Source organism: Cylas formicarius, unplaced genomic scaffold (genome assembly GCF_029955315.1).
Source record: "Cylas formicarius isolate icCylForm1 unplaced genomic scaffold, icCylForm1.1 PGA_scaffold_10__41_contigs__length_53128322, whole genome shotgun sequence".
Taxonomy (NCBI): domain Eukaryota; kingdom Metazoa; phylum Arthropoda; class Insecta; order Coleoptera; family Brentidae; genus Cylas; species Cylas formicarius.
Window position 1 is genome coordinate 36,941,218 of NW_026844214.1, and position 26,194 is coordinate 36,967,411.

At 31.2% G+C, this 26,194-nt stretch overlaps 2 protein-coding genes across 3 annotated transcripts; one reads left to right on the forward strand and one right to left on the reverse strand.

The window, feature by feature from the left end:
- Nucleotides 1–3,456: 3,456 nt before the first annotated feature.
- LOC132708443 (guanine deaminase) lies at nucleotides 3,457–12,831 on the forward strand. 2 transcript variants are annotated; one of them, XM_060680805.1, is made up of 8 exons: nucleotides 3,457–3,475; nucleotides 8,114–8,383; nucleotides 9,405–9,623; nucleotides 10,633–10,740; nucleotides 11,317–11,418; nucleotides 11,900–12,065; nucleotides 12,119–12,265; nucleotides 12,600–12,831. In XM_060680805.1, exons 2-8 carry the CDS (start codon nucleotides 8,150–8,152, stop codon nucleotides 12,797–12,799), a joined length of 1,176 nt encoding a protein of 391 aa, XP_060536788.1. In that variant the 5' UTR covers nucleotides 3,457–3,475; nucleotides 8,114–8,149; the 3' UTR covers nucleotides 12,800–12,831. The 2 variants fall into 2 exon arrangements, with proteins under 2 accessions (XP_060536788.1, XP_060536787.1); XM_060680804.1 differs by lacking the exon at nucleotides 3,457–3,475 and adding an exon at nucleotides 7,235–7,551.
- Nucleotides 12,832–13,249: 418 nt separating this feature from the next.
- On the reverse strand, nucleotides 13,250–18,667 carry LOC132708467 (uncharacterized). Its single transcript, XM_060680811.1, has 4 exons — nucleotides 18,470–18,667; nucleotides 17,776–17,815; nucleotides 17,264–17,503; nucleotides 13,250–14,198 (listed from the first exon to the last, which is right to left on the reverse strand). The coding sequence occupies exons 1-4, from the start codon at nucleotides 18,521–18,523 to the stop codon at nucleotides 13,714–13,716; spliced, it is 819 nt and encodes a 272-aa protein (XP_060536794.1). The 5' UTR covers nucleotides 18,524–18,667; the 3' UTR covers nucleotides 13,250–13,713.
- Nucleotides 18,668–26,194: the final 7,527 nt, after the last annotated feature.

Here is a 26,194-nt window from a genome sequence, read left to right on the forward strand (position 1 = left end):
ATTCCCGTTGTAATTTTTTATTATAGTTAATTTTCCAATAAAGTATACCATTGTTAATGTTTTAAGTTAACTAAAAAAAGAAAACTTGTTGTAAAAACTACGTACTTACGTATATTTTAAAACTATAATAAAAAATCGAAATAATTTTTTTTTGGTATTTTGATGCATAGGGACGATTTTGTAATTTTTAAAACTTTCAGAACTTTCAGAAAGAAAATAAAGAAAGTTAACAATTTTTTTTAAAACAAATTGGTAATATAATAAACAATGAAATTGTTAATAATTTTTGTTTTTTAATTTGTAGAGAACTGTTTAAACATGTTAAACATGTTTAAAAAAATTCTTAACTAATTATTTAAACAATAGCTATGTGAAAAAACGTTTATTAACAATTAAAAATTATTGTGTTTTTTTTAATATTGAAATAGTTCACTTGTTTATAAAAATATTATAAACAAATAAAGATAGATTTTCGTTTGTTAATAAATGCCTTTTGTTAACATAAAAACGGCAAATAAAAAATATTTCATTTTTTTTAAATTTAAAAGTTAATTAACAACGGTCTTAGTTTATTGCAAAATTAACTTTAATGAAAAATTCCAACGGGAATCAGTTTTCTGAACTATTTAGATTACTATTGAGATTTAGATTACTATATTTTTTTCAGATGTTTTTTTTAGTAAATGTCCTCCTCTTTAAGGATCTTTTTTTCTTTAAATTGTTGGTCTACGAATTATAAGCAAAAAAACTAAACAGTACTTTTTACCATCTTTAATTGTTTATAAGTGTAATTTTTAATATACCAGTCCACTTTTTTCTCACAATGATCTAGCATTATTCCGAATCGAATGGGATATATTACATAATTTTAGTAATAGTATATTCAATTAACGTCATTTTAAACTCATTAACTAGACTACAGGATCGATATTCGATTTACTTTGAAAAACCTGTTAGTGAAAAAATTTAAAATCCAAATTACTTGCAATAAAAAAGTCCGCTGCACAAATAGTTTTACTTATTACAGGACCTCGACACTTAAATCTCATTTCTTTGCTGCGAATTCTTTAATTTATTATTTAATTTTTGTTTGCAATTGTAAACATGGCTAGTAACTATTTGATGTAATATCATGATACGCGATAAACAAAATTTATAATTCGATATCTTATAAAAAATAATTAATTAAATTAAATTAAAATATTAATTATTATTATTAATAATATTATTAATTAATAATATTAATATTATTATTAAAATTAAATAAATACGAACTTGTAGAATTCCGCATAAGCCTTCTTACGGTTCGCCCCGAACACGAATTTCATGTAAATTGCTGCTACTGTAACTGATATGAAAGTTCCGATGAAGTTTCTTTTGGTCTGCGTACCAAGAAGATTCCTGAGTTGCGGTTTTGGCAGCCTTTTGGCAGCTACTTCCGACATCCTTAAGAAAGAGAAAAGTTTCTTAAATTGGATTCTTTTTAAAATTTATTTTTATTTAATATTGCAATAAAAATTAATTAAAAGCAACTATTAGGATTAGAATTAAGAATGCAAAAAAGATGATTCATTGTTTGAAATAAAAAGTTTGTTATATAAAGGGTTGCCAGAAGTCATTATCTCCCCACAAATATCGCGGAATAATGTTTTTATTTTTTGTCTTAACAAATGGAATAAAATATTACGCAACCTTATATTTTTTATTTTGTTTAAATGAGTGGGAGGGTTTTAATGAAACCAATCCTATCATTCTTCGTAATTAAATTTAAATAAAAATTTACGCAATTACATGAAAAATATAAATTTTTTAAAAACTTTTTTGTCTCAAGCAATTTTTTCATAAAACTTTTCGAACAGTTTCCAAATTAAAAAAAATGAAACGAATAGAGCAATAATAAGAAATGTCAAAAGAAATGACAGCAACCTACTAGATTTTTCTGGTTTTCGGAGCGCGAGCATTGAAGATGCCAAGTGAGATTTTGGCGAAGCGTCTGCCAGTCGGAGTTCAACAAGCGAACGTATGATATCCCGGAATATTGTCTCATCATATATATATATATATATATATATATATATATATATATATATATATATATATATATATATATATATATATATATATATATATATATATATATATATATATATATATATATATATATATATATATATATATATATATATATATATTATATAGCAAAGTACCCTTTGTTTTAAACACGTAATACCCCCTAAGTTTTTTGCATTTCTTTTGAAACATCCTGTAGAATTCTACAATTTAAAACATCTTTACCCGAAATGCTACGATAACGGATAAAGCAGTGAAAATATCTGAATTAGTTTAGTCAAAATATATGATTTAGTTTTAAAAACGCCCCATAACTTATCCCGTTACGCAATAAACGCTTTTTAAATATGTGCAAAATGATAAGAATCGTCAAAATCTATTTCATAAAATGTCCGTCTACAAAATTAAATGTCTAATGTCCACTTTTCCATTCGGTTAATAATATATTTTCTATTTGAAAACTGGACGAAATAGTCTGGAAAATTACTCAAAATACCTTTTTGAAAACCTCTTAACTATCCGCGAGGATTAGTGCCACACCATAACACCACGCTTTTTAAAAATAAATAACATCAACTTGTCAATCAGTTACCTCAAAATAATTTGAAAATGTATTCTAGGGGAGTATAAGCAATTAATTTTGGTGTACTTACTTTTTCAATGACGTTCAGTATCGACAAATTGCTTAGAAAAAACTTGATTGCGTTTCCTGCCACCAGATAAGACGAAAATAGGTTTTACGGTTTTCCTATAAAACCCATAATATGCGTGTGCGCAACAGAATATACAAACCGTTCTTAGGACAGGGTCGAATCATATCCCATTATACAGGATGTACCATATTTTAATCACTGCTATGTATTTTCAAACTATTTGCTTAAAAACATGTTAATTGATTAAAAAGCTAAGTTTGGGGCACTTGCTACTAAACTGGCATTTTATCTTGAATAAAAGCAACATAAAAATCGCACTAAGCTCTGGTTTGAATTTTTACAAACTCGTGCCGATATAAAATGGATATTTAGGTCGCGCTACGAATTTTGTATTTTACTCTACCCTAATCTTTTGTATATTTGAAGAAAAGTTGAGGGATTAATTGCGAATGTTGAATGATCAAGAAAGGAATTCTTCTCACACCGACCCTGGAATTCTGCCCTTCCACTTGTTCAAATAAGGCGGATAGATAAGTAAAATTCGACAAATGATTAGACAAGGTATCGAAATAATTGTGGTATCGATCTTAGGTTATATTTTAGAGAAACCAACGTTGACTAGACTAAAGTAACACCCAACCGCAATGTTTGATTAGTTTTGGTTAAAAATATTTGTTTGTAAAATTATCAATGTGTGTTGGGAAGGCGTTAAAAGATAGAATTGCATATCTGCAGACGTAGGATAAATATAGGTATAGTTCATTTTACGAGTCTTACGTTGTTAATTGCTTGTTTAACAAATTCAAAATATAGCCCGCCGTTTTTAGGACTAAAATAATTATTAAATTTGTCACCACGTATTAAAAGTATTAAAATCTACCTTTCACTACAGCGAGGCCTTCCATAAATCTCGACATCTGTTAATTTAAAAAACCTAATTACGTAAACAAAACATTATCGAAGGAGACATATTTCTGAGTAAAAGTTACTCGGTCTTATGAGTCTCCTCAAAAATCTTAAATTGAAATAGTTGCGAGTTGCTCGTTTGAAATATATTTTTAATGTCTTTTTTTTAATGTCCATTTTTTGAAATCACCAAATACAGTTGTCGAGAAAATTGGAAAAATATTTCTTGTTTTATAAAAGTTTCAAAATTTAAACCTCGATTCAAATTAACGATTTTCGTGTGATTCTTGAAATAAATATTATTACGGATTCTTTAATAAATTTTAAAATTAAAAAAATAGAAATTAATTTAGAAAAAATAAGAGTTTAACTACTGGATACGCATTAAGATTGTGGCACAAAGAGATGACGTTCATACAACAAAATAAAGCTTTTGTCAATTTTCTCGAAACTTCCTTCCATTTAAAATTTGGACTTGTTATAAAGACAGTGTAATAATATATTATGCAACAAGTGCGGTAAACGGCATTTGTTGCATATTTTAGTTTTAATTAAGTTTAGCAACGTGTTGCATACTATACTTTTTCTACGACCGTTAGTTTTTGGGTATATTTTCGCAAAGCAACACAATAGTATATTATGCAACAAGTGCGGTAAACGGCATTTGACTCATGAGTTTATTTGACACGAGCGGAGTGCAGCGAAGAAATAGACGCGTGAGATTCGCATTCACTAGAGAGCATGTCGATTAAGATTTGAACTTCCAGTAATATTTGCCGATTAGACCAAAATAGAATTATTTGGATCGAATGGAAAAATATCAGTATGGAGAAAGCCTAAGGAAGCATTGAAATTGACAAATTTAAAAGCTACGGTAAAGCACTGGTTGCTAGTGCCCAAAAATTAAATATGGGTATGCATTATCGGTTCTATCATGACAATGATAACTGCCCAAATGTTATTGAAAATTTGTGGTTGACATTAAAAAACAAACTAAATAGTGTCCTAATATCTAACAAGAATGAATTAAAAGTAAAAATTACTGAAGTATGGAACACAATTTTCCCGGAGTATACTAGAAACGTAGTTGAATCAATACCCAGAAGATTACTAGCCGTTATCGATAATGACGGAGGCCCGGCTGAATATTAGCAGGAGTATTTCAAATTATGAAGTTATTTTTCTCTATTGATTTGGCTATATTTTGTTTTGCATCATTGATGATGACGTTAATATTGTATATAATTTAATTAATTCTTTATAAGTAATTCACATGTGTTAGAAGGCTCTTGACTAACTTAATTTCAGTAAATTGTTTTTTTCCCAAATAAATAAAGAGACATTCAAACCAGTTAGTTTTTGTTATAACGACTATATAATTTAAGCTGTGAGTCACTGTATGTATATTTGGGGTTGATTTCCTTATAGAAAGGGATAAATAAATACCAAGGCATAAAAAAAACATTTAAAATTTAAATATAAAATCGTTAAAAGTTGTTTTTTTCAATTATGTGAAACTGTGAACTACAGAAACGTCACTATTTTTGCTTGCTGTCAGATTCTAAATCAATGTTTGACAGTTTTATGCCACCTAACTTAGCAATGGTTTATTGTTACAAACACCACTTTGGACGAAATATGTCAGAAACGGTAATGTTTGGTATAGGATATTTTATATGTAACATGTCTAGAAAGTTCCAAGAAATTAAAAAATTGTTTAATATACAGGGCTGCTATTTAAAATAAGGAAGTTGTTTCTTGGCCAACAGAATACAGACACTCTATAAAGATATAAAGATTACGAGGTTAGCGCCAAAATTTCCCGGCCTTGCATAGATGCAGCTCCAGTATCACAATAAAACTTTGTCTTCTTTTAAATTAGTAGGCGGCAAAAAAAAATTGAAGTGTTGCTCAAATAGTTTTTTATTGACAGCATTTTGAACAAGACGTGTCCGAAAAAATGTCGCAAATAACGCAAATTGAGTATAGAGCATTCATAAAGTTTTTGACAAAAGAAGGGTTAGCACCTAAAATTATTAAAGAAAGGCTGGCTGGTGTGTACGGCCAAAGTTCTCTTTCGTATTCTGTAGTGAAAAAATGGGCAAAACGTTTTGGAATGGGGCAGGAGTCCCTTGAAGATGATTCAAGAACTGGTCGACCAGTGGAGGTCATAACGGAAGATATTGTTGCGATTGTGGAAGAGGTAGTATTGAGTGATCGACGTTTAAAGGTCAAGGAAATCTCAGAACTTACTAAGCTTTCAGATACAAGTGTTCGTCGAATCCTGCATGATCATTTAGGTATGCATATGGTTAGTGCAAGATGGGTTCCTAAAAACCAACGCCGTGTCGAGTGTGCGCGGTCTTTTTTAGAACTCTGTGGGTCGGAAACGAAGCCTGTGATAGAAACTATTGTGACGGGAGATGAAACTATGGTTCTCTATTATGACCCTCTATCAAAAAAAGAATAAATGGAGTGACGTCGAGTCTGCACGATCTTTTGGGATTGTGAAGGAATTCTTTCGATAGATTTTAAAGAAACTAATACCATTGTCAATGGTAAATATTACGCAACATTATTACATAAATTGCGAGACTGCATACGTGTAAAACGTCCAGGAAAACTGACCAGAGGCGTGAGTCTTTTGCATGATAATGCACCTGTCCATACTGCTAGGGGTTGCACAAGCTGCCATTTTAGAGTGTGGGTTCCAACAGATAGATCATCCTACCTATAGTCCAGATATGACCCCAGCGACTATTATTTGTTTGGATATTTGAAAAATGACTTACGTGGACGGCGGTTTAACGATGAAGTTGAGTTAAAAGAGGCTGTTTTAGCTCATTTTGCAGATAAATCAAAAGATTATTTTTTTTAAGGGATTGAGTTGTTAATAAAGATATGTAATAAGTGTATTTAAGTTAAGTGGGATTATATTGAAAAGTAATAAAAAATTGTTACTCTACTTTGTTTCTTTCATATTCAGGCCGGGAAATTTTGGCGCTGCCCTCGCAAAAGTAAAAGTGAATCCAATAAACTTTTGTATTTAAGTTTTTTATATATTTTCTACGGGATCCGAGATAAGGCTTAATCCCATAGAAAAATACATACTTATAGATCTTAGTTGTTTGAAGAGAGAACACGAATGTATAGGATACATATCGCACAGCAAAAATTCTTATCCGGACATTTTCTGTTTCGATTATCATACTTGTTACCTTATATAGTTACACTATGGTATGAGCGGTGTTTTGCTTTTTGAATGTACTGGAATCACTTTGCGGAAAATTTGAGAGATGTACCAACCAGAAAAACAATAATATGGTAATAAATAAAACAATGGTGTTTTGTGGCTCTGCCTTTCTTCATTTGTTATTATAACGAAATTTACAAGTGAGCCCTATTTTTCGATCTTTTTGACGAGGTACTGTAAATGGTTTATTAATTAATTAATTACACCGTTACGTCATTGTTGTAAAGCAGTCAGCTGTTTCTGCTTCCTCTCTAAAACTATGCACTAACAACGTGCGTGCTGGCGTCAGTTCAAATATCGTTTAAAAAACGAGATAAAATATCTATACTTAAATCTGATAAGAACGTCATGAACGTTAGGTAACAAATTTATAATAGATATAATTTTTCACATTTTTGCGCATTCACTCATTTGTAATAATATTTCATTAAAATATCCACGCTACTACGTCACTGGCGTAAAAAACCGTTCACAAAACCGTCAGCTGTTTCCTGTCTAAGACTGTGCTTGTGGAGTTTGTTCAAATATCGTCCTAACAAACTTAGCAAAATTAATATGTCCCACGTTAAAATCCAAGTATTTATAGGGAATATCATTTACTGGCACGGAAGTAAAAAATCAGAAATTATAGTATTACAAAACGGCTTTGTTACGGTGCAAGGAAAATCGGTAAGTTTAACTGTATACCGTTATTTATCCTACAAACTTTCTTGTTATGCCACTGTATTTACGACTGTAAAACTGTTTTTAATTCACGTCTTTCCATGGTTTTATCCTCCACGGTGCGACGGACTACCGCGACTATAAAATTGTTTTCTGTCAATAAACGCTGACTATATTGATTGACCCACTGTTTTTTATGGAGCTTAACGACAGTGGCGTATCATAAATTGTATTTCTGTGATTAAGAATTTGCTCAGTTTGTGGTTATACATCGCAATTCGATCAATTAGTTTGTTTAGAAATTTGACGAACGAAACGAAAGCAATTTTTGATAGAACAGTTTTTATCTCAGAAGTAGGGAACAATATTTACCTCGTCAAAGGAGTTTTTTTTACACATACGCATAAATTTCACATTGGTAATTATGTTAAAGGTTCTATGTAGTTCTAAACATAGTTGCCACATTTATTAAAATGAAGGTAAAAACACAGAATTGAGAGTTTAAGTTAATTCAATTCAAAATCATTCAATTTCCGTATTTATTTTTCGGCGGATATATGTTTTTTAGATTGTATCAATCGGAACAGAATTCAATATTCAATGTATGGCGAGCGATTTCAAACTTAATATTGATGCTGACGTTGAGATAAACCGCTTAACAGATTCTCAAATCCTTATTCCTGGATTAATAGATGCTCACGTACATGCGCCGCAGTATCCTAATGCAGGTCTTGGATATGACAAAGCCCTGCTAGAGTGGTTGGATTGCTACACGTACAAACTTGAAAGCCAATATAAAGATCTAGACTTTGCGAGGGCTGTTTTTGACCGCATCGTGGTAAATTATCTTATTATTTATATTTATATTATTTTTTTAAAATATGTTTTAGATGGGTATGGTATGTATGTATGTAAATAACTAGATGGTTACTTATCAAAAATTAGATATAGTCAAATCCAGTCTTAGCATGCCGGTTGAAACATCGCTAATTATACGAATCAAATCAGAAAACACAGGGGCTACCAAGATATTGTACAATTAGAAATAATACCCGAAGAAAAGAAAAATAGTTTCAATATTTTACGGAGTCTGTGATAAGCATTATTTTTACAAAGGTGTTAAAAAGTTACAAAAAAACTAAATTAATTATAATTTCATAATTAATAATAAACTGAATATTATCTTATTAGCAATATAATGATTCAAGTCCAATATCCAAAACACTACGTTTTTTTAGAGTCTTTTTTTAACTGAAAGAGTTACATTGGTTTTTCCGAACTTGCATTTTCACATCTCCTTTTTTGACTTTGTATCTTCTGCACAGTCCGCAAATTAATTTCTAGTGCTTTCGCTACTATTTTCTGGATATCTGTTACCAATTTTCTACTTTTTTTTCATTTTCAGTTTAATAAATTTTATATTGCCACAGAATGTCAAAGTCTGACAGCTGTAAATCAAAATTTTTTAAAACCGCTTACAGTTATAAGTTAATCCTTTTAAATTAGATAATAAAGATAAAAAAAACAAACGTAAAAGTATGTCGTTGATAAATCGTTAGACTTGCACATTTACACTACCGCACTCATAACTTTCATAACTTGGATAACAAAAAAAAAAATAATTTTTTTATCCTAAGCAGAATGAATCAATTTGGTTTGGTATAATGAATGTTATGTCATCACACATTAAAAAAAATACTGTCAAAATGCGCTTAATAATGCTATATGCTGCTATAATAATTTAAATCTAAGTTAGAAATAAATTTACCTTGCGAACGATTTTTCTCTTTAAAAATATAAATTACACAGACTGTCATTGATTGAAATTCCCTGCTTAACATGTTCACCAATTTTTTTAGAGGAAAACTTTGGATTGTGGTACAACGACCGCATGTTATTTTGCATCTCTTTTTTCGGACGCTAGCCTTATCCTTGCCGATTCGTGTATAAATCACGGCCAAAGAGCATTTGTGGGCAAAGTGAGTATGACCAAGTCTCCTTTGGCAGATTACGTCGAAACCGAAGAAGAATGCGTAGCAAATGTTATTAAATTTGTTAATGACATCATATCACGAAATGTAAGTATGTTGAACTAAATCCTACCAAAATTGTACTAAATTTAATTTGGTTTTATACGGGGTAAAGTATGGAGCATCCTTTAATAACGCATTTTTGCAATCAAAATAATCCGATTCGGTTTATGTTTAATTAGGTAAAAAGTTAATATTAAAAAGGATACGAGACGTCAAATTTCACAGCTAAAATTTTGAAAAAAAAGCTATCATTGATTGTATCGAGTTTTCTTTTTTAATGTCAAAAAATATTAGCATCACCTTCATTTTTCGATGGCATTATAATCCGATTTGGTTACAATGATTTAAACAATTTAAAATCGTTGTTTCTTTCTTTTTTGATATTACTAGAATAAGCCTTGAACTTTGATTTGCGCACACGCTCACCGTCGTAGAATTGCCTGATTACTAAAAAATTAACTGTGCCAAAAATATTGTACAAGAGTACTTCACTCAAACCACAGCTCATTTTGTAGGTAGTTTCAAGGCACATAACTGTTTTCGAAAAAACTATATGTTCAGCTACAAATCAAAAATCTTTTTGTTCACACCTTAATTATTAATAAACAAATAGATGTCTAACTTTTAAAATAATTCATTCCTACTACTTTTCTCAAACCTACTGTCGATTCTGATACTAATAATTATTTTGTTTTTGTACAGTTTGTTTCAGGTAATGAAGTGTAGAGTTTTTATTATTTTATTCTGCAAATTATGTGTTTGATCTAGTTTTGGAGTTCTAATTTTTTTTTCCGCTAAAAGCGGCAGTATAATCTACAGTTTTCTCGTAAACATTATTAACAACTTTATATTTCTTTGGGAATATCATCTGTGTATTCCAGTTGGACAACCTCCATTTGGTTGTTAATAGGTAACTTCTCTCAGCAGAACTAACACAACTAACACGATACAAAAAATACAAAAATAGCTCATGGTTCCTAATAATTCGCCGTTAATGATAAGTTGCATCATATGCAAAAGTCTATTTACCGTACCAATAATATTTATCTTTTAGGAGGATTTAGTTAAGCCAATAATAACTCCAAGGTTTGCTTTGAGTTTAAATATGAATGAAATGGCGGAACTTGGTCGAATTGCAGCGAACAGCGATTTACACATCCAGGTACGGGTCGGCATTTGAGAATGAACATTATGTAGCACACATTTATTACCTAGAACAAAAGATCCGGGATTAAATATATAGTGTTTGCATATTATCACATCTTTGAAAAAAGCAAGATTATGATCAATATTAATGCTGCAAGCACTTTTCACAAACTTGAAGTATGAACACTAAAAGGAAGTTTTCGCGGCAATAAAATTTAGATGACATTTAAGCAAAGTTATGCATATAAAAAAATAGGTTTTTGCAAGTTGCCCTGTATATGGTTTAAATCATGTAAAGTAACTATTTTTTTTTAATTTAAGACGTTGCTCTTTGTACAATATAACTGTGTATAAAACTCATTTCTAGTGTTAGTGGATATATATTTTGTAAAACTAAAGCGCAATATTATAAAATAAAAATAATGGAAGAAAAGGACAATTTTGGTGAGCGTCATAACCGTGCTGGTTATTTCACCTCTTCAAACTTTTGCAGAAAATGTCGTCGAATAAGAATTGGCAATTTTTCTATGGCCCCAAATTAACTTTGATAATTTCTTATTTAATTAAATTATATTTGTAATTTATATTTTAGACCCACGTTTCGGAAAATCGCGAAGAAGTGGAATTGGTGAGGGATATTTTTAATCTGTCCTATGCGGAAGTTTACGACGAAACATCCTTGTTGACCAAAAAAGTAAGTGCGCATCTGCAGCAGCTAAAAATACGCAATCAGTCACTTTTATAAATGTTATTTTTGGCCGACTTAGTTCAATTTTCTGGAATAAATACCCCAAGTTCAAAATATATACAACTAAAATCGGACGAATGAAAGAGATTAATTTCTTTCGAACATTTGTTGATATTAGTTATTTCACGGTTATTGGTACACTTGGACCTTGGAATTTGACTCAAACAAATACTTCGAAAACATTCAAATTGCCTTGTTGATTAATTTTCTATTACTTAGGTTTGATATTTTCTTTCGTTTTCCGATATATTATTCGCCTCGGCCCCATGACTCTACCATACCAGAAAAAAGGCTTTAGCTCAGAGAATTAAGAGAAATTACTAAAAATTTTAGCTATCCAAGTTTCTTTAGATAGTTGAAAGTTTAGAGTTTTTCAAAAAACTGCATTTTGGAGGCGACGAATCTAACTACGTGGATTAAATTTCAGACTATTTTAGCCCACGGAATATATCTTACAGATGATGAATTGAAACTGATTTCTAACAGAGGTAGTTCAATTGCACATTGTCCCGAATCCAACACTTGCCTCAAGTCGGGATTGTGTGATGTAAAACGACTCCATAGTTTTGGTGTAAATGTTGCTTTGGGATCAGGTATAACTTTTATCAAAAAGAACTTCGTTCGGTTATCATTTACCTATTTTCAGATGTTTCCGGTGGTCCTTTGCCTTCGATTATCAGAGCTATGAGGTCAGCTTTGGACGTTTCTGTACATTTATCGTTTCAGAACGAAAATTATGAACCGTTAACTTACCGAGAAGCATTTTATTTGGGGACTTTGGGTGGTGCCAAAGGTGGGTTGAGTATTTCATTGGGAATACACACACACACAAACACAAACACAAACACACACACACACACACATACACATATATATATATATATATATATATATATATATATATATATATATATATATATATATATATATATATATATATATATATATATATTTATATATATTTATATATATATATATATATATATATATATATATATATATATATATATATATATATATATATATATATATATATATATATATATATATATATATATATATATATATATATATATATATATATATATATATATATTTGTTTTAGTTAATGTAGTTCCTGTTTTCAGCACTGGGAATAGATGATAGAGTGGGGAGCTTTGAAGTCGGAAAAGAATTTGATGCGCTTATAGTAGATATGGCCACTGGGAGCAGTAGTTGTGATTATTTAGTACCATGCGATCCGCTGGAATTGTTGCAAAAGTTTATTTATTTGGGAGACGACAGGAATGTCTTGAAGGTGTACGTAAGCGGAAAATGTGTAAAATAAAATATCTATTTAAAACTTATGTGTTGATTTCTGAGTTCCAATAAGTCATGTTTCCCACTTTGTTTATTATCCTTAATAACACTTTCAATTTCAAATTGTTATAACTTTGTTATGAACTTTTTTTTGTAAAATAACCATGCGCATTTTTTTTTTATCACCACTATAGGTATTGACTTCCTCTAATATTATATTTTACACTTGTCACTAAACGATTTGTGTATGTGCTTGGGTGGAACAAGGACAAATAAAGATAAAAATCTATAATCCTATTACGCTCGTTTGACACTTTGACAATGAATATTTTTATCTGTTTTACGTAATTATTAGCTTTTATTTTTTAAATTTATTTGGTAATTCGTCCACCGACTGGTCAAGACATGAACTCTTCCTAGCTTGTATGACAAAAAAAATCTCTACGTAAATAAAGTAAAATAACTAACATTTCCTTGGTAAATAAAGTCTAGTACTTAGGTCTGGAACTATATTTGTTTATTTGGGTTGACAATACCATGAATTTAAAACGTTATGATTGAGATACCAACAACAGGGTGTCTTAAGTTTGAATGTTTACAATATTTTCAGTCCATACCCATTTTTAAACACAAAACGGAATTAAAATTATTGCTCTTTTTCAAAGAGGTACTTACCCACAACAAGAGTAAATTAACAATTAAGACCCCTACATGATTAATGGTTTTTTTAAAAACGGTAGCCTAAGCATATGTGTGCTTGTTGTAGGTATATCTTTTTGAAAAAGCGTCACCACATCATGTTATTGAAAATTTTATATAAGATTTAAATTAAAATATTGTAAGTTTTTATTTCTTGAAGGTTATCTACGCGATTTACCGTATATACTGGTGTCTTTATGAAAACCAAATGTCAACGTTATTTAAAAATCTTATTAATCCAGTTTAATTGTTATAAAACAATGACGATCCATAATTATTTACGACGTTGCCCGTATTAATATTGTCGAAGCTGGTTTTCTGAGTAAATATGCAAACGCCTTTTTCGTTGTTTGAGCAACGCACATGCGGATTTTTATTCGGGATTTCCACGTGACTGGGATCGTTCTCGTTTGCGATATACTTCACTTCCACTTGCGACGCTTGATCCCTGCACAAGTTTTGGTAATCCTCCCGCTTTAGAAACAAAATGCTGCTGTTATCCGTGCTTTGGCATGTTACTCGGTCATTGATAACTTGAACGAAAATATTGCCTACGGAGAGGCAAATATAGTCGTTAATGTGGGTGTAACTTCTTGTTGGTCCGTAGCACCAATCTTTTTGATTTTGTATGTGGAAGTATTTCAGATTTCCGTTACATTCTCCAGTTGACTGGTTTACGGTTCCCTCGCATATATAGCGCTGATGATTCATAACTATTAATTTTTTACCTAAAAATAAGCAAGCGTTAAATACCCCGTAAAATCTGCTGCTCGACTGGTATTGGATCCTGTTTCTTTGGCTATCTAAAAATATCTTTAAAAAAAGACGGGTTCAGAATAGCTTTTCATAAAAAGGTCAGAAACGGCGTTGACAAAGTAAAAATTATTTCAAACAATTTTTTGACATTGACGCTCTGAGCGAATTAATTTTTAAAAGTGGATTAAACTTGATTTAGTGAATTTTGTAAGGCTACCGTAATATTTTTTTCTATACACAAGAACTACAACGCCCTTTGAACATCTAACAAAACACTGATGTAATTTTATTCTATATATTTAAGTTGATGCTGATGAAATGAAACGTCAAAGGACAAATTATTTTTACTTGTCTAAAAAATAAAGAATAATTATTGTTCATATTGTATAATCGTTTTCGAGATTTAGAGGATGTAAATTGTGTAAATATAGGCAGTATTAAAACCAGATATAATTTCAAAATTTTTCTGATGTGGCAATAAAACATTTTCATTAAGTTAGGTATGAAGTCAAATTCCCATAGGATAAAAAGTAGATGTTCCTTTTGTACAAAAACTGATTTAAGACATACTCAGATGGGTAATTTAAATTTTTACCATCTTTTATGTTGGCAGTTTTATCACCCTTTAATTGATAAAGTTGGTTTCTGGATGTTATTTACTTTTTTATTGTTTATTATTAAATTTTTACAATAAGTCAATATTTTTCATTTCAAACTAACCAACCAATAAAATTTTGCGACGTTCAAGAATAACTATGGCTGCTGACACTTTTCTGTTCGGATATGGCATGTGTTCGGCAGTATTTCTTCAAAAATTGGAAAAAAGAGTTACGTATCTGTCGCCGTTAAGAAACAAAAATTAAGCGAATTGCAGCTTAGACTGTAACATTTAGGGGCATGCGCGAAAGATCATTCGGAACTGTCAGACTTATCTGACGTGTATCAGTTTTACAATATTAGCGGTTCTTATATTATTTAATAGCTATATGGATGGAGAGAAAAAACAAGCTCCTAGCAATGACAGGAAAATAGTATATATGCAAGCAAGAAACGTCATTTGACTTACAAGTTTATTTGTTGAAACAATTTTTGCCTCATGTCTTCACTTTTCAACAAATGAAATGTGAATACTTGTGAACGTTGCCATGGTTACTTATGTCAGAGTCATACTTTTCTAAAAATTATACTTTTCACTTTTGTTTCATTGGCAACTTTGTCAAGTAGTCATAATGGTATGCGATGTGTAAAACATCCGATATTATAGTACTGTCTACTGTATCTACTAAATACACACGGAAGAAAAAGTCCAGTCAGAGCAATTGTGCAGTTACGTCATAGCATGACATCTTTATCTAGTTCATTACTGGATGTCGTAAATTGAGACAGGAATTTTGTTTGTCAGTTTTGAAATCCGCGTCAAAAGCCGCATCAAGATCAAACTTTTTAAATTTAGCGGATAATTAACTCGTTTCAAAAGCCCCAACGATTTGGTGAAAAGAGCAAGCCTTTACTTTAAAGCTTGAGCATTATTTCACTCGAGAAAAAATGCGGGGAAACCGCTTTTGCTCTTAAAGCTAAATAGCTACTTGAAACCATCCCATTTTTATGAACAAGCAATTTAGGTTTCTGAAAATTATTAATTAGATAGGTACTTATTAGGTCTTATTGTAGCGTGTTGCCGATGCATTAGATATTTCCCTAAGATCGGCGCATAAGCAAATTATATAATTTGTGGCATTTGTGTAAAGTAGAAAATCTATATAAATTTTTCGTGGTTTTTGGATCGAAAAAATTAATTCATGTTAATAATTGCTTTTTCTCCCTTATAGAACATGTCACAGTGGAGTCGTTAAGCAAAAATTTACACGAAATTTATGTTATTGATATGTCACATGGTTCATTAAGTAGACTTTTTCGAACCTGTAGTTTTGTACCCACGGAAACTTTCATTTCCTGAATACTAATATGCTTTGGGAAGAAGTCACTTATGTAATTTTTTTTTTTAAAAGGTGGTTCCGTCAACAGCTATTCCCCAATCTTAATGAATCTTCAGTAATAATAATGGACAATGCTGACTTGCTGAGCCAGTACCTAATGAAAGTTGGATAAAGCAGTCTGTCGTCGAGTGGCTGCAAAAAAGGAATGTTCCGTTTCAAAATATCTTTTAGGAATGAAACAAGTTAGCATTGGAAAATCCCCATCGCCTTTTAAAGCTTCCGCCTTACCATTGCCAATTTAATGCGATATATGTAGTTGGTTCGGTCAGATTGTAAACGGTATTACGATACCAAAATAAGTTCCATCAATCCCGCAATATCTAATGCTGTACTGCGTTTGTAGACTGAAGCAGTTGCTCTAGTAAAATAATAATGATACTTCTCATGGAGTATTCATAACACTTTCTTTCAACTTTCACCCTAAAAATGGAAGAACTATTGTAGGCAAGCAGGCCACCTGATAAGTAAGATTTGGGAAAGGAAAAAGTTGATCTTAAAGCTGTTATCGATATGCATGAAGGAATGAAGATATCTTTTTCGATGAGGACTAGTTTTTGTTTCCCTTCTTTGCTCTTTGCGTTATGGGTCTTTGGATGTTTTTGTTGTTGAAATATTGGGAGTTTTTCACAAATAAACCTATCTAATCGATATTTGTTTTCTAACATATATTTCATGTGTTTCATTGCGTTCGTTCTTATAAATACGCCACCGAACCAAGTTGCCATAATCTCATTATAACCAAATAATAATATGTACTCCAGTACATGGCATTATGACCGTGTTTCTAGTAGGTTCTACCATTTATAACACTATGACTAATGTCCACGTTGCAAAAATCCTTACAAATAGAATTTTAATTTAGTTTTTAAGATTGCATCGTAACTACTTTAAACCAATGAATTAATTAAAATCAGAACGCATCTAAAAAATGGTAGCAATGTAGCTAAGCCATACAGGTTCGATTGCGTCACGTATAGTGACTTAATTGCACAACTACACTGACTGAGTGACTTTATAATCTAACGTATTCAAATGCTCACCACTTGGGTAATATGTAGTAATTGTTGTGCCACCAACACCATCTATCATTTTGAACATAATTTCCATAGCTCTAACGGGTTCTAAGCCTTGATATACGCTTTGAGATATTTGGGAATCCAAATTTTCCAAGCCGCTAACTTGCTTTGCAACCTGGTTATTAATGCGGGAACCTAAATGTTGCAGAGGGCGTAATTGTTCGTTTACACTGGCAGAAATCCTTTGTCCAAGGGTATCTAATCCTGAAAAAAGGGAAAAAGCGCATCTTGTTTTTTACTTTACTTTTACTTAGTTTCTTCTTGTTGGAGAGGAATTTTGCCTATTATTCATTTGGAAAAAGAGGTAATACAAATTGAGACTACGAGATACTAGTGAGTGAAACTACTGTTTATAGTATCAAGGTGTAGAATTTGAACATATTAACATACTTGTAAGTATTATTAACTTCAAACAAATACGGTTTACAAAAATTTTTTGTTATGGTTTTAACATATAAATTAATTGTTATTCTTACCATCATCGACACCGAAATATTGCCCCTTTGCGTTCAGGACCTTAAATTGGATAAATTAATATAATTGTTAATATATTATACTCCATTATTTGTTATAATAAGGTTTTTTAAATAGAGACAAGTCTGTGCGTTATTAGTTTTGTCATTTAAAAAATGCTTCTTAAACTGCAAGTATAATCCTAAATAAGTATAATCCTAAAGAAACTGCGTATTGTGTTAGGGGTAGATATTCTTGAAACGTCAAGACGTTTTGCTAGTCTCCTTCAGAAAAGTTGACGGTTACTTAATTTGCCGTAGACCATCTACTTGAAAATTAACGCATGAATATATGTAATGAAACATCCAAGTCACCTTAAAGAGCATAACAAAATTGCACTTAAGCCGTCCATTTTATAAGACGACGGAGAATGTAATATGTGTTTCAATTTATTGAATTTTTAATTCTTTCAAATGCAAATTTCGTACATGCAATATTCAGACTGTTTCAAAATTCAGTATTTCTAATTTTGCAAAAAAAAAAATTTTTAAACAAGTGTTAAAGTTACAAGATCACTTTTTTATTCATTGGAATCTCCGAAATTGAAAACTGTGAAAGAAATAATAATATCTATTCATACGTGTAGTAATAAAACTGGTGCATTGTAATTTTTTTGCCTCTATTTTCCAAATTTTGTTTAAATTTCCACGCACTCACCGTACATGCGATTAACCCTGACGTAATCATCAGCATCCTTGACCACCACATCATAGTAAACTTTGCTGTAAGTTGTGAAACACCGCTAGACCTCGAAACATACGATGCATCAGGCGGATGCGATTGTAGTTGTTTCTTCAGCCGGATACTTTTGCCGATACGTAAACAAGGTTCGGCAAACAAACTTGTTTCATTGTATTTTGTTTATGCTAGTACCTATCTCTATATATGTGGCAGTACCGTAGGATCGAATATTATCGACGTGAAATTTCGGTTTATGATAGACATATGTAGATAGGTAATCTAAAATATTTCCTAGAAAAAGGAAGTTTTGTAAGATATTGGCAGTTTGTCACTCTTTTGCATGTATCGAAAGCTAAAGTATTAGGAGTCGGGTTTATTCTGAGAAGTAAACGAAAAATAAATTCGTAGAATTTGAGAAATTTAAGACGAACGGTACGGCTATATGCTTGAAGCTGTGTAATGGTATGATTCCTGTTATGTCTAAAAATGACTACGAATCAAGCGAAAATGTAATTCTTCTGTTGGTTTAAATGTGAACAATTCGAGCAGTACAAATCATAAATTATATTGCTTATATAAATAAAGTGCTATAAGCTGATTTGTGTCGCTTTTTATATTTGCGAATGCTTGGTGTATGCCTGATTCGATAACCTAACACAGCCTTACATAACTATCGATTACGCTATTGTAACATTTGTTGTAACTGACACGTCGTAGTAACAAACATAACAGCAGAGATGTAATTCCCGACATTGTTATCTTTCATTTATTTTTAGAGTGGAATCGTAAGTGCGGGGAAACACTTCGATTTAGTTCATTTCGTCATATTGGTCTTCGAAATCCAAGAATGAAATGTGTGAGAGAGAATAAGTACATAAATCAAAATGTTATTGGAACCTTATAGAAGCGGACACTATAAAATGTCACTTTTTACAAATAAAGTGCTTTTTTTAGGGTTTTGTTAACATTTTTCAATAATGTTTCTTCTTTAAAGTTTAAATTAACCCATTGCGTGATATGAAATAAACCACCAATTTTCGAGGCAATTTCTTTAAATACACAGAGCCATAAAACAAATAGGTACCGTACCTTGGTGAGTTAACAGAGCACAGAGCTTATGAATTCTAGAAAACTAATATTCTCTGCGTGCAAGTTCGGTAATCCGCTACTAGATGGCGAGAGAAATACAATGTGTTACTCGTTATCTCCCTCCCTCCTTGTCATTTATAAAAAATTATAGGCAATGAAAAGAGTTTTTAATTGAAGCGCGACAATTTTGTTGTTTCATTTAGGTAGCGGTTTTTACACCCAGAATAATTCCCAAATAGAAGGTTTGAATATGATGCTCTCTATAAAATCGAGTTTATTGAATTTGATCGTCTATTGCGGTGTAGGTGAACGACATAGTTTGAATGAAACTATACCAAAATTTTTTTGTCTAGTAAACTAAAACAACAAACATGGCCATATGAATATTATTGGAAGATTTTTGATTCGGAATTAACTTCCGCGAGTAGTACATTTCCTTCTAAAATTTTATTAATATCCCTCTTGTCCAATTACGAAAAACCACAGATAGATATGGACAATAATTTACACATGTCGCCACGGCAATAAGTGAAAATTTTTCCAATAACTCGACAAAAATATTTTTGTGAGATCGTTTTTACTGCGGCGAAACTTGGAACGGTCTTGTCCTATCTTGTTGGGGACGCCGGGTGTTTTTAACGGGAACACATAAATTCTGGACTTATCTAACGCCGTTTGTTGATAATGCCTGCCTCTAAATATGTAATATATCGCATGGAAAATGTGACGAGACACAATTTTGGCACCATAATAATTTTCTTTATTCACTATTATAGTTTTATAGGATATTATGATAGTGTTGCTAAAAAAATAAAGTTAGGCAGCAAACTTTTTAATGGAAATCTTGAACAAAAAAAACGAGTTGCTGATGTTATAAAGAACCTTTATTAAAGGACTGTCAGCATAGTATATCAACGCATATTGTAGATGTTCTTGCTTCCTTGATATTATCACTAGATAGTGCAACTTAAACAATTTTTAATATTGTTCAATAAGTGTGTCGCCATTTAAATGTTATATTATGATATGTTGTATATGTTATAATAATGACACTATTATTTTCATTTTACCATATAATAAATAAATTAAATTATTTATATAAAAATCAACGCCTGGTCAAATTTTTCAAAGCTCTTGTGACTTTATCGCACAAGGCAAAAACTTTATATATTGAATGACGGTTCGAATTTTAAAAATTGTAGACAAAAGAAAGAGTCCTGTCCTCATTTGGAATGGGATTAAAAAGCAATAATTTTTTAGAGTGTAAGCCTAAATAAAATAAAACATATCAATATTTTTTTTTGTAAAATTGGAAAGTGTAGTGTAGTTCACATTGAATATTTGTTTGAAATGAAAGCGTGGAAATTTTAATTTAAATTGAAAGAATCAATGGAATAATTAAAATATTCATAAATTTATGAATATATGAATGACGATTTATAACTAACCCAAAAAAAAAATTTCCAAATAGAAAAAAAAAATACTTTCACTACGGAAACCTAACTTGTAAAAGTGTAGGTACCATTTCTATGGAAAATATTGCAGAATTTTTGAAAAATGAACCTTCGTTTTAAAAACAATGACCCGAATTCGTTTATTTGCCAGCTTGAATTTTAAAATTAACTCGCTTAATACATATTCTTCAACTCATGCTCATAGCAACTGTTTTTAAGGGGTTCTAGCAGTACAAGTAGTCGAATTTTTTCAAAGACGCCCTAACGAATAAACATTTTAAATGCGACGCAGTAATATAGATAGAACATTATGATTATGCAGATTATGCAGATTGAATGTAGACGAAGAGGGCTATATGTTTTGCCACTTGAATTTTAAGCAAAGAAAAAATCATTCCTTCAAAACGGAAGTTGAAAATTTGGAATTTACCTACCCAGGGAAAAAGTGTTTTTGAGGTAGGTAAGAAAAAGCAGTGGAGATGGTTACCGGTGATTTTATTCTTTTCATTGTCAAATATACAACTCGCCATTTTAATAAAGTGAAATATCAGCCTAAAATAAATTAACACTCAACACAAACGCAATTTATTTCATTCCCGTTTAGCCACAAAAAGAATCGCAAATCGCCACAAATAAACGAGTCATTCGAACAGCAGGTTGCAGCTATATATACATTGTGCTCGAAAAGGCATTTAGCGAATGCAACGATGCTAAGCTGACTTAATGATATAATTTAATGTTGATGTCGCTTGCAATACACAACTTGGGTGGTCTGTAGCAAATTGGCAATGCGGCCCAGTCTATTAGTCAAGAATATGTTTTATTTAAGAGGAACGTGAGTTGATTTGGTTGACCGCTTGACTAAATCCTGAAAAACTGTTGCTGTATGTGTAATTATGATGGAAGTGGTGAGCGATTTTTTAATTGCAGGTTTGTAAAAGGATTTAAAAGTGCCAGAAAGGTAGACTAATTACAAGAGACGCTTATTATAATACATATATTCCGCTATTGTAGGTATAGATCGGACAACTTAGTTGTGTTTTGGAGAAATTGAGTACGTGATGTTTTCTCTTTGGTTCTGGTAAGCTTACTAATTGGCACTGGCTTATTATCTCCATGTCTGAACCGGTATTAAGTAATATCTACTTCATGTATATATCGTGATACTTGCGGTGTGTTTTATTAATCTGGGATTGTCCCACTTTGATTAAAACTTTGCAGAAGCTTTGGGAAAAGAAAATTAACGATTACATATAATTATCATTGCGAGAAATATAGATAATAAAACCTATTTGTTATAACATGTTTATAGGCATTCAAGTGTTAAAAACTTTTATTATTTTGCTATAACGAAGCAGGGTTATTGATTAGATACTGACCACCTCTGCAACTTTTTCACTTTTTAAACCATAGAGATATTTTCTGAATTGTACAGAATATAATGTGTTTTTAAAATAATAAAAAATATTAAAAATATTGTAGTTGAGCAAGCAATAATTCTAAATAGAACACCCTGAATTTTCAAAAATTCTATGAATAAATTATTCCCTACAATATACGAAATAAAGTTTTTATATTTTATGGTTATTAGGGCTTAATATATACTTACAATTTTATTATTCTGTACAAGGCGTTTTGAAGCTAGTAGGCTAAGCAAATTAGTCGTAAAACCGAGGCGAACATAAGAAATAATTTAAAGTTTTGAAAATTTGGCACTGGGAGGTGGGAGCGTTATCCCCTTTCGCCTAAACCACCTGAAAGGTGCGACACCTTTCGACATATCCCGTGGTTTGAGCTGCACAATACGCTCTAATTTTAATGGATAGAGTTGTTAAATGCCATTATAATAGGTAAATTCATATTTAATGCTGAAGATTTGTCATAAAAACAGAGGTTATTTAAACGTATGTCCGGATACCAAGGCCCATGATTAAGTATTTTAAAAAATATTGTATACAGGGCGATTCATGGAAAAAGGCAGGTTAGAGATAAACAATTACAACACAGCAAACCTTAAAACTATTATACTTACACTAATATATATACATCACATCGTTATGGCTAATCCGGCCTTTAGGTTTAGTATTACTGGTATGTGCCTAATTGTCGAGACTTCTGTCGTCACAGCGGTTTAGATATTACTTTCATTAACAATAAACACTAAATAAAGGGTTTCAAAACATTGAAACTCTATTCAGAAAGGAAAAGAAAAAAACATACCATTCCAAAAATATAACAACAAAAAAGAAAATAAAGCACCCCAAATACTAATATCAAATACTTTAAGATAAGTAAATAAGCAGATATGATATTATACAATTGGGGGCCGATATATGATACAAACTGTTTCTCTGACTGTTTGGGCAATATGTAGTATTAAATAAATTTTTCCTCATTATTGCATCCGCAATGTTGGTTTCTCCTCCGAAATCGAATTGTTTTTTTGAGAGAATGTTATTTTTATGCAAAAACTCGGTCAGACGCTCTTTTAAACATTTCTAAAATATTTTTGCAACATTGGATATTATCGAAATAAGTCTATAATTGCAGGCATTATATTTGTCGCCAACTTTGTGGATCCCTATCTACAAACAACAGAAATTTTAAAATGCGTTGGAACTTTCCTGGTTCTAAAAATTAAGTTGATTACACGTGCCATAGGCGCTTTGATATATTCATATAAAAATTTGAAATTATTAGCAGCTATACGATCACTACCCGCGAGCAGTTATTTTTTAGACTTTTTATATACTTGATTAACTCATTTGTATTTGTAGGTCTCAGACACATTGACGCGATTGTCTTGTTTTTAATTTTAAAAGACTTTTCCGGGCCATCTATCGCTTGTGATATTTTTCCCCAATACTTATAATAAAATAATCGCTAAATATTTGTAAAATTTGTTTTAGATCTGTTATAGTTATATTGTTAGTTTTTATTTGTGTAATGTCACGGTTTTTGCCAAATTCATGGGCGGCTGCGTGTACCATTTCATATACTTTTTTCATGTTTCCGGAGTTTTTATGAGATTTGCTCTCAAACCTCTGGCTGAAGTACCGTAAAGGTTTGAAGCGGTTCGCGGCCGTGGCTCACGAAGTTGATATCTTAAAGTCACTCTTTTGATACGTATGTTCAGTGCATAAATTTTCGGCAATGCTCATTTTAACCGCCATGTGCATGTGCATGCTTACAAATACTGTATTTTTCGACAAAACAAATATAAAAAACCATTTCGGGCGCTTTTTGATATCTATTTACTATTTTTAAAATATTTATTTGTTTAGATACATTTAATTCGACACTAGTTAAATTTTACCTAGTTTTGTCTTTTTTGACATTAAACTTTACCAGACTACCTATACTTACCTACCTACCTATATATATCTACCTACGAGAACTGTTATTTGAAATATTTCCACCCCATTACTAAAATGTGCGTTTAGTTATCGCTTAAAAATGCGATGATAGAAATTTTTTTTCTTTAATGTAATGTAATATTAAAAACAATATATCGTTATGTAAGCAGTTGCACACATATAGGTATAGAAAAATATAGCGGCCCTACTACGGTAAAAATTGATGCGCCGCACGTGGCTATAATATTTTAGTATGCGCATGCGTCACCCCCCAACTGACTGAGTGGCGACATTGCGGTAATTTTTGTGGAAAATTGGTTGGTTGATTTTTATGAGAACGCAATATCAATCGAAATTTACAGAAATTGTTACTGCAAAAAGTGAGAAATTACCGTAATCAGTTCAGTTGCAACATGAACAATTTAAAGGATATATGTGCAGGGTATTTTTGGGGAACCTGCAGTCAGTACAGGAATTTTTTGAGAATTATCAAGAATTTTGGGATTGGTAAGGAGGTAAGTGAATAAGTGAAGTAAGTGACACACAATTTGACAATGATTAAATAGAAACAGTCCTATCAATAATACTGTACATGTACATCTGCTTTTTGGATTCGGGACAACTTGAGTAGGAAAATATAAAATGCACAACTTGCTTGACTGGGGAGTAAATTATGTCCTTGACTCATAAGTATCACATACCTACCATGTATAAATAACAATGTAGTACAACTTTTTGAGTTTTTTCATCCATCCAAGTTATGGGACTGATCCATGTTCTCTATTTTATTTTTTTTGTAGACTTGCACATATGTCTGTTTCTGTAATAATTTCTTTGATGTAACAATTTATATAAAATCTCCTTTTTAGTTTACCAAAAGATGAAATTGTAAAGAAACAGGGGATAACAACATTCCTTGTTGAAAATGGAGCTGTCTGGGAGACTGGGACAGGGAGATCCTTATGCGGGGATTCACTTCATATTCACTCCTTTAAGCTACATGAGAGCTGGTTAACGCTTGAAAAATGAGGCAGATAGGTAGATATCTATCTACTCTAGTTGTCGATCGTACCTTGACAGTCCATATTTACCTTTCAAATAACTTCACATTCATGACGTCTGAAAAATATTTTGTTGGTAATATGTTCTACGGTCTAGAATATTGATATTTTTCTTGCATTTTCATAGTTTCAAAAATTCCACACTTAATTTGTGAATGTGAAAATTTTCATATATATCGTTCCATCTTGAACAAAAGAGACATTTTTGTTGATAGGGAGCGGTTGTGTGTTTTATTTTCAACAAGTCATAATAAGCAGATCGTTAAACTTCAGTTGTAGTCAAAACAATATGGGAAGTTACAGAGAGGTCTGGCACAAAATAGCCATCGGTTATCAGGTTTTAAAAAGAATTTAAGGCACAGTAACATATTGACAACAAGCAAAGTGCAGCTCATTTAAATTTTGTATTTTGTTTCGAATTTTTTGCTTTAGTTATTCTACTAGTAAATGAATATTTTTTTATTGCTATTTCTAAAAAAAAGTAAGTTATTTTTAGTCATCTACATTTGAAGTCAGATTAGAATAAGGTATAGCTAAATTATTGTGTAAATTGCTGTTTTTAACTGAGCAAATTGCGCTTGCTTATTTTAAAGAATTTAATTTAAATGATGATACAATAAACAAAACTTTTTAGCGTCAATGTTAAATGACTAAATCTTATGCAAAGGGCTGAATAAAATCCAATACATACTAATTATAATACTTAATTCATTCTCTTAAACTAATTTCTGCGCAATTCTG

Bases quoted from the DNA above. Each gene is read 5' to 3' on its own strand.
- LOC132708467 (XM_060680811.1), bottom strand. From the start codon at position 18,523: ATGATGTGGTGGTCAAGGATGCTGATGATTACGTCAGGGTTAATCGCA. The intron at 17,816-18,469 runs GTGAGTGCGTGG...ATCCAATTTAAG, and splicing joins CAGGGTTAATCGCATGTACG to GTCCTGAACGCAAAGGGGCA. The intron at 14,199-17,263 runs GTGAGCATTTGA...GCTTATTTTTAG, and splicing joins TACTACATATTACCCAAGTG to GTAAAAAATTAATAGTTATG.
- LOC132708443 (XM_060680804.1), top strand. From the start codon at position 7,438: ATGTCCCACGTTAAAATCCAAGTATTTATAGGGAATATCATTTACTGG. The intron at 8,384-9,404 runs GTAAATTATCTT...CAATTTTTTTAG, and splicing joins CTGTTTTTGACCGCATCGTG to AGGAAAACTTTGGATTGTGG. The intron at 12,266-12,599 runs GTGGGTTGAGTA...TCCTGTTTTCAG, and splicing joins GACTTTGGGTGGTGCCAAAG to CACTGGGAATAGATGATAGA.